Genomic DNA, 12,174 nt, shown 5'->3' with positions numbered 1-12,174 from the left:
CTCGGCCGCCGGCGCCATCGCTCGGCCATCGAGGTGGTTGTAGTCGACGGCGAGGATCTCCGGGGTGCGATCGGGAACGTCCAAATCTTCTCACTACGGGCCCTCCATTGACGTGGTGACTGTGGTATGCTACGGTGTGCATGTTGTGTATGCGGATACGTAGCCCAGGACCATCGTGACAAGTTCAAGGACCATAGAGAAGCAGTATTGGCAATTATTTTCGAGACCGTCGTGAGAAGTTCAAGGACCATAGAGAAGCAGTATTGGCAATTTTCGAACCGTATTGAGGCGCTTCGCAAGTTTTAGGACCGTTTTGAACACTGCCACCAAGTTTAAGGATCAACAATGCATTTTACTCGATTCTAATGTGAACTAAATTGTGTTGTTAACAAACTATTTATGCTTTCCGAGGAAGCACAACTATGACTTTCCATGCGGGTGAACCACTAATGTGTTTCACACGGAAGCACGTCCATTCACACGAAAATATATGCAACTATATGTCTATATGCCTTGCACTTAAGATTCCTTAAGAAGCACAACAATATTTCATGCTGAAAAACAACCATGTTTCACGCCGCAGCACGCGCTCTTCTCAGACATAAACCAAGAAAACAAAAACAAAACATAGAACTACAAAAAATGCTCGGCGTGCAACATGTGGCGGCGTTCGAGCACACCACATGGTGCGGTAGGGCGCTCCTCCCCGAGAAAAGTGCCCTCTCCCCTCGGGCCACATTCCAACTAATTTTCGAGCATGAACCAACATGTGTTTGGATGGTTAGGAGGACAGTGGTATCCCCGTTCCATCAAAATTCAAGTCATGATGCTCGCATTTATCTTTTATTTATTTCATGATTTTCGGTGATGCGCGTTGAAGTAAAGGCCAAACACTTCGGCCCTGGGCACCCCCATATAGAAAGAAGGGTCGAAGGGTTTTGGGCCTGTAGCTCCCCCATGGTGCTTGTTTGGGGAGTGTGCCACGAGAAGAGCTTCTACGAGTTGCCAGGGCAGAAAACTGGAAAAACAAACAGATTGTCCTCCACCGTTCGGAACGTCACACCTTGTGCCATGTTCCAAGCGAACTGCATCGCTGGGAAAAAAAGGATTGGCTACTGAAGGGTTTTCGTACTTGATTTCGCAATTGGCAAAAGTTGATCCTATGTGAAATGGTATTTTGTGAAGGGTTGGTGAAGGAGGTAATGGAGCAGGTGTTTCTGGTGGCGGAACGTTTTCGTCGACACGAGGCGTCTATGTTGACTTTATAAAATCTTAAAATGACATGTCGGCTCAGTCTTTCGAAGGATTTCATAAAGATAGGATATGCATGTGTGCGCTCGTAAGAATGAGTGTATGCGCGTGTACATAAACGCTTGCGGCTTGCGTCCGTACCGGGTTGAAAAATTAAACTAGTTTTCGAGCAACTCACTCGTTGCACGATGTTAAAAATTTCTAATCCAAGCGGGCTTATAGGTGATCTTCACAATCACACGGCCGCTCTCCGAGAGCGATTGGCGGTTCGCGCTTGCACCGCCTTTCCTTCCTTCCTTCCTACCCCGTCACCAACCCGCCTCCGGGAGGAGGAGTCCACGCGCCCTGCGGCCCACGCTAGCCCGTCCGGCGCACGCTACGCCTATAAATAAAGCCCCAACCCACCCCTCCCCTCCCCCCTTCCTCTTCCTCAAACGGAGATCGGATCGTCTCGGCGAGATCGATCCATCGACTTTAGCCCCCATCGAAGAAGTAAAAAAAAGGTTGAGGGGGGGCGCGCGAGCGGCGATGGACGCGCGGTTCGCCTACTCGCCGGCGGAGGTGGCCAAGGTGCAGCTGGTGCAGTTCGGCGTCCTCAGCCCCGACGAGATCGTAATGCCTCCCGCCGCCCTGCTTGCTGCTGCTGGTTGTTGCTAGCTTCGATTCGTAGCTAGCTAGCCAACTGACTGGCCGAGTTTGATCCATCCATCTGCCTGACAACATACAAGTCCAAGTTGAACGATTCATTAATTAATTCCAACTTATACCAAGCTCAAAACTTTGAAAAACCCTGACTTGCCAAGGGTTAATTCGAACAATATCTATAATCACTGGTTGTTGGTTTGGTTGAGTCGTCCGTGCACGTTTTGCTGATCCAGCGCCCGGAATTGATAATGCTCGAGTCACAAGTTGTACCCGGCCGGCCCGTGTGTCAAATATTGTTATCACCTGCTGATGAGGGCTCTTCGGGTAACTCTGAGCTTGGCGGTTTGTCAGCGGTTTGCATAGCCTTTTCTAAGTCTTCAGTTTGCACAGTTTTGTTTGCAAGTGTTCAGTTTGCGCAGTTTTGTTTTGCGGGTTTTTTTTCGAGTTGTTTTTTGCAAGGTTTCACGGTACGATTTACTCCCACGGTTTCAAAATATCAAGTAGTACAATGATTTGACCAAAAATTTCTAACCATGACCAAACTTATAGAGAGAACAAATCAGTAGAATAAATGACTCATGATATTTTTCTACAAACTCATTCCAACATAGAAAAAAAATACTTCTTGAAAAAACAATGCACACTTTGTCCCATAATATAGGAAGCCGGCTTCACAAAATTCGACCAAGTTTATAGAGAAAATTATTTGTATCTTACCAAATACAGTATATACCGTACCAAATTATGTTCCTTTTTTTGACATATAAAAAATATTTCTATGAACTTGGTCAAAGTTGACAAAGTTTGACTTCGGTAGAATTTGATAAGCATATAATTTGGGACATAAGGAACTTCTATTTTAGAACGAAGGGAGTATATTATTGGTTTCACATAAATGACCATTGACCGTAATGATGGAGTGACATCAATGTTAGGATGGAATCTGATGGATTTTGTACGTGTTGCTCTGCTTTGTTTGCAGAGACAAATGTCAGTGGCGGTGATAGAGCATGCAGAGACCATGGAGAAGGGGAAGCCCAAGCCTGGTGGCTTGAGCGACCCTCGCCTGGGCACCATTGACCGGAGGACCAAGTGCGAGACATGCATGGCTGGGATGGCCGAGTGCCCGGGCCACTTCGGCCACCTCGAGCTCGCAAAGCCCATGTTCCACATCGGCTTCATCAAGACCGTCCTCTCCATCATGCGCTGCGTCTGCTTCAACTGCTCCAAGATCCTCGCCGATGAGGATGATGAGGTCTCCTTTCCTTTTAAGACATACCACCTGCACATTAATTTATACTCCCTCCGTCTCAAAATAAGTGTCTCAACTTTGTATTAGCTCTAGTACAAATTTATACTAAGTTTGAGACAGTTATTTTGGGACAGAGGGAGTACTGTACTTGGTTAATTGTTGGTTGCTAAACTGAAATCATAACAATCTTAGTTCTCACCATTCACTAGCTGTATTTATGTTTGTCCAGTTCTGCACCTGTTCACTCAACATGCTATTGGTAGAACAAAAGAAGAATGCATTGATGGCACCGTTATTGTCTTTGTTAAATAAAATAATCAGAACCATGGAGGATAATTACAAGCAATGTCATAGGGCGGGCCGTCTATATATGGTTGTTGCCTCCCTTGTATCTTGGCATACGTTATTTACCCGTCAGTGATATCTCTTGCAGAAGGATAACAAGTTCAAGCAGGCTCTGAGAATCAAGAACCCAAAAAATAGATTACGAAAAATACAGGAGGCTTGCAAGGGAAAAAAGGTTTGTGCTGCGGGTGAGGATGATCTCGAGGGTCATGCTCAGATGGACACCGATGAGCCAGTGAAGAAAAAAGGTGGCTGTGGTGCTCAGCAGCCAAAGATCACGGTTGATGGTATGAAGATGGTTGCAGAGTTTAAAACAACAAACAAGAAGAATGGCGATCAAGATCAACTCCCTGAACCAGTGGAGCGAAAGCAAATTCTCTCTGCCGAGAGGGTATTTATATTATTATCTTTACTATTACTCAATTTGCTATACTACTAGGTTATAAGAATTTTTTTTATTTAACCACATCATGGCAAATTTGTTGGGGCAGGTTCTTAATGTTCTCAAACGTATAAGTGACGAGGACTGTCTCTTGTTGGGCCTGGACCCTAAATATGCTCGTCCTGATTGGATGATACTGCAAGTCTTTCCAATTCCTCCACCGCCTGTGAGACCATCTGTCATGATGGACACTTCCTCCAGAAGCGAGGTTAGCCTAGCACTAGTAAATTAGTACTACGATTCCAATGGTTTGTTGGTTGACATGGCAGATGGCACCCTTTCACGCACTGTTTGTTTATCTTGCTGATTCCTACAGGATGATTTGACTCATCAATTAGCGATGATAATTCGGCATAATGAGAATCTGAGGAGGCAAGAGAGAAATGGAGCCCCAGCCCACATTATAACAGAGTTTGCTCAGTTATTGCAGTTTCACATTGCGACATACTTCGACAATGATCTTCCAGGGCAACCAAGGGTGAGTAGTCAGTCTACAAATGCACTTTTCATAATAATTAATCCCTAATGGACAAACAGTTGACCTGATTATCTTTTTCCAAAACATTCAGGCCACTCAGCGTTCTGGAAGGCCTATTAAGTCAATCTGCAGCAGGCTGAAAGCAAAAGAAGGCCGGGTCAGAGGGAACTTAATGGGGAAGCGTGTTGATTTCTCAGCTCGGACCGTCATCACGCCAGACCCAAACATCAACATTGATGAATTGGGGGTGCCATGGAGTATTGCTTTGAATATGACGTACCCAGAAACTGTTACTCCATATAACATCGAGAGGTACGCAGTTTATTTGCCATTCTTATGTAATCACTGTTATTGCATTGATATTTGTTAAGTCGTGTCTAATTCTGATCTGATTATACCAGATTGAAAGAACTAGTAGAAAATGGGCCTCACCCTCCCCCAGGAAAGACAGGTGCCAAGTACATTATCAGGGAAGATGGCCAGAGGCTGGATCTTCGCTATGTGAAGAAAAGTAGTGATCAGCATCTGGAGCTGGGTTACAAGGTCAGTAACAGTAGCCATTGTTGCAGCATATACCTACTGTTTTAATGGTGACATCACAAAAACTGCCCATTATTTTAGCCTCACACGTTTTGCGCTCGACTTCTGATCTCAGGTGGAAAGGCACCTCATTGATGGAGATTTTGTTCTTTTCAACCGGCAACCCAGTCTCCACAAAATGTCTATCATGGGGCATCGCATTAAAATCATGCCCTACTCAACTTTCCGCCTCAACTTGTCTGTCACGTCGCCATACAATGCAGATTTTGATGGGGATGAAATGAATATGCATGTTCCTCAGTCATTTGAGACCAGAGCTGAGGTTTTAGAGTTGATGATGGTGCCAAAGTGTATTGTGTCACCTCAAGCGAATAGACCTGTTATGGGCATTGTCCAGGACACACTACTTGGCTGTCGAAAAATTACCAAAAGGGACACTCTCATCGAAAAGGTGAACTAATAATACTCTCCTTAAACAACACCTTCAATAGTAGTATTGTCTCTCTAGTTTTTTATAGTTAAATAATGTTGTGAAAAATCTTCCAGGATGTATTTATGAACATCTTAATGTGGTGGGAGGATTTTGCTGGGAAGGTCCCTGCCCCTGCCATTTTGAAACCAAGGCCGATTTGGACTGGCAAACAGGTCTTCAACTTGATTATCCCCAAGCAAATCAATTTAATTAGATTTTCAGCCTGGCATGATGAAAAAGAAAGCGGATATATTACTCCTGGTGATACTATCGTCCGGATAGAGAAGGGAGAGCTTCTGTCTGGTATACTTTGCAAAAAAACACTTGGAACATCAACGGGAAGTCTTATTCATGTTATTTGGTAAGTTATAAAAGTCGCATTGCAGTTTCTCTTTTTAGCATACATGTTCTCCTCTGCTAAATAATCATTTGGTTTAACTGTTTGCAGGGAAGAGGTAGGGCCAGATGCAGCGCGCAAGTTCTTGGGTCATACACAATGGCTGGTTAACTACTGGCTTCTGCAACATGGTTTCAGTATCGGAATCGGGGATACGATTGCAGATGCAGCTACTATGGAGAAGATTACTGAGACAATAAAAGATGCTACAAATGAAGTGAATGAGCTTATCCAGCAAGCGCGTGACAAGAAGTTGGAACCTGAGCCAGGACGCACAATGATTGAATCATTTGAAAATAAAGTGAATCAGGTACTACTGCTGAATATCCTTGTTTGGTTCTTCCATCATGAGTTTTTTATGGTGGACTTGTTTTGACAATCCATTTTCTATGCTAGGTTCTTAACAAGGCTCGTGATGTTTCTGGGAGTAGTGCTCAGCAGAGTTTGTCTGAGAGCAACAATTTGAAAGCTATGGTCACTGCAGGCTCAAAAGGTAGTTTCATTAATATTTCGCAGATGACAGCTTGCGTCGGACAGCAGAATGTTGAGGGCAAGAGGATCCCATTTGGTTTTGCTGGTCGTACATTGCCCCACTTCACGCAAAACGACGACAGCCCCGAAAGCCGTGGGTTCGTGGAGAACTCTTACCTTCGAGGCCTGACACCAACTGAATTCTTCTTCCATGCTATGGGTGGTAGAGAGGGTTTGATTGATACTGCTGTGAAAACTTCCGAGACTGGATATATTCAGCGGAGGCTCGTGAAGGCTATGGAGGACATCATGGTAAAATATGATGGTACCGTGAGAAACTCGCTGGGTGATGTCATTCAGTTCTTGTATGGGGAAGATGGCATGGACGCTGTTTGGATTGAACCACAGAAATTGGACTCCCTGGGGATGAAAAAGGCAGAGTTTAACAATGTATTTCGTTATGAAATGGATGATGAGAACTGGAGGCCCACTTACATGTTGCCTGAAGATGCTGATGTTTTGAAGACCACTCCTGAAATCAGAACTGTGTTTGAGGTAGAGTTTCAGAAATTAGAAGCTGACAGATTACAGCTTGGGACTGAAATTGCCACAACTGGCGACATTACATGGCCTATGCCTGTCAACCTCAAGCGGCTTATCTGGAATGCTCAAAAGACTTTCAAGATTGATTTGAGAAGACCTTCTGACATGCACCCAATGGAAATTGTGGAAGCAATGGATAAGCTGCAAGAAAGACTCAAGGTTGTCCCAGGAGACGATGCCATGAGCATCGAGGCTCAGAAGAACGCTACTCTGCTCTTCAATATCCTGCTACGTAGCACATTTGCTAGCAAGAGGGTCTTGAAAGAATACAGGCTCACAAGGGAATCTTTTGAATGGGTCATCGGTGAGATCGAATCGAGATTCCTCCAGTCTTTGGTAGCTCCTGGTGAAATGATTGGATGCGTGGCTGCACAGTCCATTGGGGAACCAGCAACTCAGATGACGCTGAATACTTTCCATTATGCTGGTGTTAGCGCTAAGAATGTCACCCTTGGCGTCCCCAGGTTACGGGAGATCATTAACGTCGCCAAGAAGATAAAGACCCCATCACTGTCTGTTTTCCTAAAGCCTGAGGTGAGCAAGAAGAAAGAATTGGCCAAGAATGTCCAGTGTGCCTTGGAGTACACTACGCTACGTAGAGCGACCCATGCCACCGAGATATGGTATGATCCTGATCCTCTAGGAACCACCATTGAAGAGGATGTGGAATTTGTCAAGTCATATTATGAAATGCCTGATGAGGAGATTGACCCGGATAAGCTGTCTCCTTGGCTGCTGCGTATCGAACTGAACCGTGAGATGATGGTCGATAAGAGATTGAGCATGGCTGAAATTGCAGAGAAGATCAAGCATGAATTTGATGATGACTTGTCATGCATATTCAACGATGATAACGCGGATAAGCTCATCCTTCGTATCCGTATTAAAAATGATGACGAAGCTCCAAAACAGGATGAGGATGATGATGTCTTCCTCAAGAAGATTGAGAGTAACATGTTGACTGAGATGGCCCTTGGAGGCATTCCAGATATTAGCAAGGTCTTCATAAAAGAGAGGAAGGTGAATAAATTCGATGAAAATGACGGTTTCACTAAAAAAGCAGATAATGAAGAGAAAAACGGGGAGTGGATGCTTGATACAGAAGGTGTAAACCTCTTGGCTGTGTTGTGCCACAAGGACGTTGACGCTACGAGGACAACGAGTAACCATCTGATCGAAGTGATTGAAGTTCTTGGGATCGAGGCTGTCCGCAGGTCTCTCTTGGATGAGCTGAGGGTGGTGATATCTTTTGATGGGTCTTATGTGAACTACAGGCATCTGGCCATTCTCTGTGATACCATGACATACAGAGGTCACCTGATGGCTATTACTAGGCACGGCATAAACCGTAATGACACGGGGCCTCTCATGAGATGCTCCTTTGAAGAAACGGTTGATATCTTGCTTGATGCTGCCATGTATGCGGAATCCGATCACCTGCGAGGCGTCACTGAAAACATTATGCTTGGCCAGCTTGCTCCTATTGGCACAGGAGGCTGCGGGTTGTACCTGAATGACAAGATGCTGCAGGAGGCCATTGAGCTTCAACTCCCAAGTTTTGTTGAAAGCCTGGACTATGGCATGACACCAGCACCTTCACCCATCTCTGGAATGATGTCACCGCCGCTGAGTCCAAATTTCCAGGCTTCCCCTGTTACAGATCATGCTCTTCAGTTCTCGCCATATGTTGGGGGTATGCCATTCTCACCGGCCGCATCACACTACAGCACATCCTCTGGGGGTGCTTACCGTCCATCTTCTCAGGTGTTCAGCCCAGGGCCAGGAGGACATGGCTACAGTCCCGTCTCTCCAGTATACTCACCAATATCTCCTATCTACAGCCCCACAACTCTGAGCTACACCCCCACATCGCCCATCCATAGTCCAGCATCGCCAGTTTATAGTCCAGCATCGCCAGTTTTTAGTCTGACAACTCTTCAATACAGCCCGACGTCGCCAGTTTATAACCCGACGTCGCCTATTTATAGCCGGACATCTCTATCATACAGCCCGACGTCGCCATCTTATAGCCCAACATCTCATGCATACAGCCCGACATCGCCATCTTATAGCCCAACATCTCATGCATACAGCCCGACATCGCCATCTTATAGCCCAACATCACCAGTTTATAGCCCGGCATCTTTTTCATACAGCCCGACGTCGCCATATTATAACCCAACATCGCCATCATACAGCCCCACTTCACATTCATACAGCCCTACTTCGCCTGGTTACAGCCCGACATCGCCCTCGTACAGCCCTACTTCACCGAACTACAGCCCTACATCCCCTGCATACAGTCCTACGTCACCGAGCTACAGCCCGACTTCGCCTTCATACAGCCCTACGTCGCCCTCTTACAGTCCTTCACGTGCTTATTCTCCAAGCAGCCCAATGAAGATGAGTCCGTATAGTCAGCTTCCTCCAAACAACAGGTATTATGTTCATAGCTTTGGCATCTGACCATACATGCATGTCTGTGCTTATTTTGCTTACATCTCTGTTTCCCCAGCCTTGCCTCACCAACTTACTCGCCCACCTCACCATCATATGATGCACAACCAAGCCCATCATACAGCCCGACAAGGTGAGCCCATTCCAATTGATCATCATCCTTGTTTTTTAACTTAAAAGTACGCTGTTATTGTGACAATCAAGACACATGGGTTTCCTAACGCATTGTCTGAGTGTTGCAGCCCGCACACTGCCTCTGGAGGACCTAGCCCAGATTACAGCCCAACTTCCCCCAACTACAGGTAATGGTCATCAAGTTAATCTCATCTGCCCATGACTGATGAAACTTCACCATTTGCACTTCTGACAATTGTAACTTTCATCGTGCAGCCCCAGCGCAAGCTACTCCCCGTGATCCACCGAGCCACAAACTAGTGATAAGGACGACGGCGAGACTGCTCCTTGAAGCCACTGGCTCGTGAAAATGGCTGCTGACTGATGCAGAACCGCACACTGACACACTAACATATTCTTGTTTCCTTGTATGTCTCTCAAACAAGCCTTATTTTTTCCACTGCGCTGCTAAATGCAGCATTCCACTAGTGTTTATGTATGATCCATGTTACTATGAGTGGCTTGGTGGCCACTGCTGGGCTGTTCAGAATAGTCAAATCTGTAATGATGTGTTCTCCACAGAAATATAATGCTAATGTTCCCACTGGAGCTTAGCCTTCTTATATGTCAAAGTTAATGCAGCGACGAAGTAAGTAAATGCTAAGACACTCTCCGGCGCTGCATTAACTTAGTTGTTGAATACATCGAAGTCAAGTAAGAGAGAATGAAAAGTTTACTCTTGCAAGAAAAAAAATGGTACCTGACTTCCAGCGTTAGCAGAAACAACTTGCAGGAGCAAGTCAGCGTATATGGCTGTCATCAACTGACAAAAAGGGCAACACCGGCAGCCGCTGCTTCTTGTCCAATCTGTAGTTGGACCTTTGCTGCAGTACGTGGCCACCGCCGCATACGCTGAGTTAACTCACTTTTTGATGCCACAGAAAATTACATCCATCGACTGTTACTATCTGAATTTGCTGCATCAGAACATAAGATGGAAAGGTCAAATCATACACATATTCACAGAGCTATGCCACTGTAATTTGTAAGACAGGTGTTATTGGCAGATGCATTCATATCATAGAAGAGGCTATTATGCCTTTTGACATTCCCGTAGTTAAAACATTCAGATAATAATAATCTAAATTAGATGTCCATGTGGGTCTTAATTTGTTTAGCACGCTTCACCTTTTAGAGTGTCATGCTTGTACCAGAAGTACATTCTTACAGAACAGAGCACTGCACTGGAAAATTCGTGCTATAATAAAAGAAATTCTTGATTGCCTGCTTCAGTTTCATGATTGCACGGAAGTTATACTTTCAGATGTCTTAAAGTAGACCATACACTAAGAGCTCATATGCGCTAAAGTAGACCTGATCATAGATAAAGTTGTCCAAAAGTTTCTGGTGACTGTCCAAAAGTTAATGATTAGCCTAATAAACAAATTCTAGAATATCCTACCAGCAAGTTCAAACATTATGGCTGAATCACATTACCTGCCAAGAATCCTCTGAAGCTTAACATTTCCAAAGCCTCCTACCACGACCAGGCATATTGTGAATGTAGCCATTGCAGACAGAACTTTAAAGATGGTAATCCTAGCATCCCCACATTCTTACTCTTCTCCAACCGAACATATTCAACCTTATCCAATGAAGAATAAAAAGACTTGTGAATCATGCAATGGTGTGTATTCCACTACTACTTGTCAAGAACTAGTGGTATTGGGACTTCAAATATATATTTTTGGGGGTGATTGCAGACAATTCTGATCACAATAGCATCTCTTATATAAGGTCAGCTAGGATACAGAAGCTGGTGTTCCAATTTTTATGTGAGTGTAACCAACTCTGGTAGCATTAGTGTTGCAGCTTCTGAGTAATCTGAAGAAATATTCAGAACCATTATCTTCATTCTGTGAGCAACATGACAGATGTATGATGCTTCTTAAGCATGTCATAACTTAATGAGGTGTGCACCTCTCTTCCCTCATCTGGTCCATCAGTTCAAAAGCCTTTTCTAGTATGTTCTTATCCTCAAATCCCTTCAACGATGCATTGCAGGTTATTATATTTCCAGGAACATGCTTCTCCCTCATCTTATCAAATACTAGTTCAATGGCTGAATGAGTATCTCCGCTCCTGCAGACAAAGTGAATCAAAGTATCGTATATCAAAGGTGACTGTGTTGGGCTGAGTACCAAAGGTGACCTCAGAAGGCCGACAACCATCATCTTCCCCAATAACTCATCCACAGCCGAGAAAAATGTCCTACTTTGCACAAAGCAGACAACAAGGTATTGTAGGTGCACACCAAGCCTAGCCACTGATAAGCCTCTGTAAGCTCTTCCTCCTGCTAAATCCACCAATCAAAATACTGTACGCCTTTGCATCCAGCTGAAACCCTGCCTTCGTCATCGACGACGCCATGGAGGGAGCAAGCCTCCATCAATCGTTGTGCTTGTGTCAATCCCAATATCATGGTAAAATGCATGTTCATCCACCATCCCATGGAACAAATTGGTATTGGGGAGGAAAGCCCCACACATTGGTATTGGGGAGGAAAGCCCCGACCAGAGTGCTGCAGGTCACGGCATTGCCGCTGGCTTCAGGCTAAGCCGTTCTTTTCCCCTTGAGGAAGTCAGGGGCATGACCATTAATCCTCCCGCTCTTGCGCATGCCATCGACGACCGTGTTCAGAATGACT

At 45.0% G+C, this 12,174-nt stretch overlaps 1 protein-coding gene across 1 annotated transcript; it reads left to right on the top strand.

Annotated features, from left to right (window-relative positions):
* Positions 1–4,453: 4,453 nt before the first annotated feature.
* On the top strand, positions 4,454–10,442 carry LOC123397332 (DNA-directed RNA polymerase II subunit RPB1-like; the record flags this gene model as incomplete). Its single annotated transcript, XM_045091921.1, has 6 exons — positions 4,454–4,725; positions 4,815–4,956; positions 5,069–5,404; positions 5,500–5,786; positions 5,874–6,132; positions 6,219–10,442. Coding segments are annotated over 6 exons (4,440 nt in total), but the record flags the coding sequence as incomplete, so codon positions are not given.
* Between the last annotated feature and the right edge of the window lie 1,732 nt (positions 10,443–12,174).

The sequence above is a fragment of the Hordeum vulgare genome, chromosome 5H (genome assembly GCF_904849725.1).
Source record: "Hordeum vulgare subsp. vulgare chromosome 5H, MorexV3_pseudomolecules_assembly, whole genome shotgun sequence".
Lineage (NCBI taxonomy): Eukaryota > Viridiplantae > Streptophyta > Magnoliopsida > Poales > Poaceae > Hordeum > Hordeum vulgare.
This window is presented reverse-complemented; position numbering and strand designations above follow the sequence as displayed.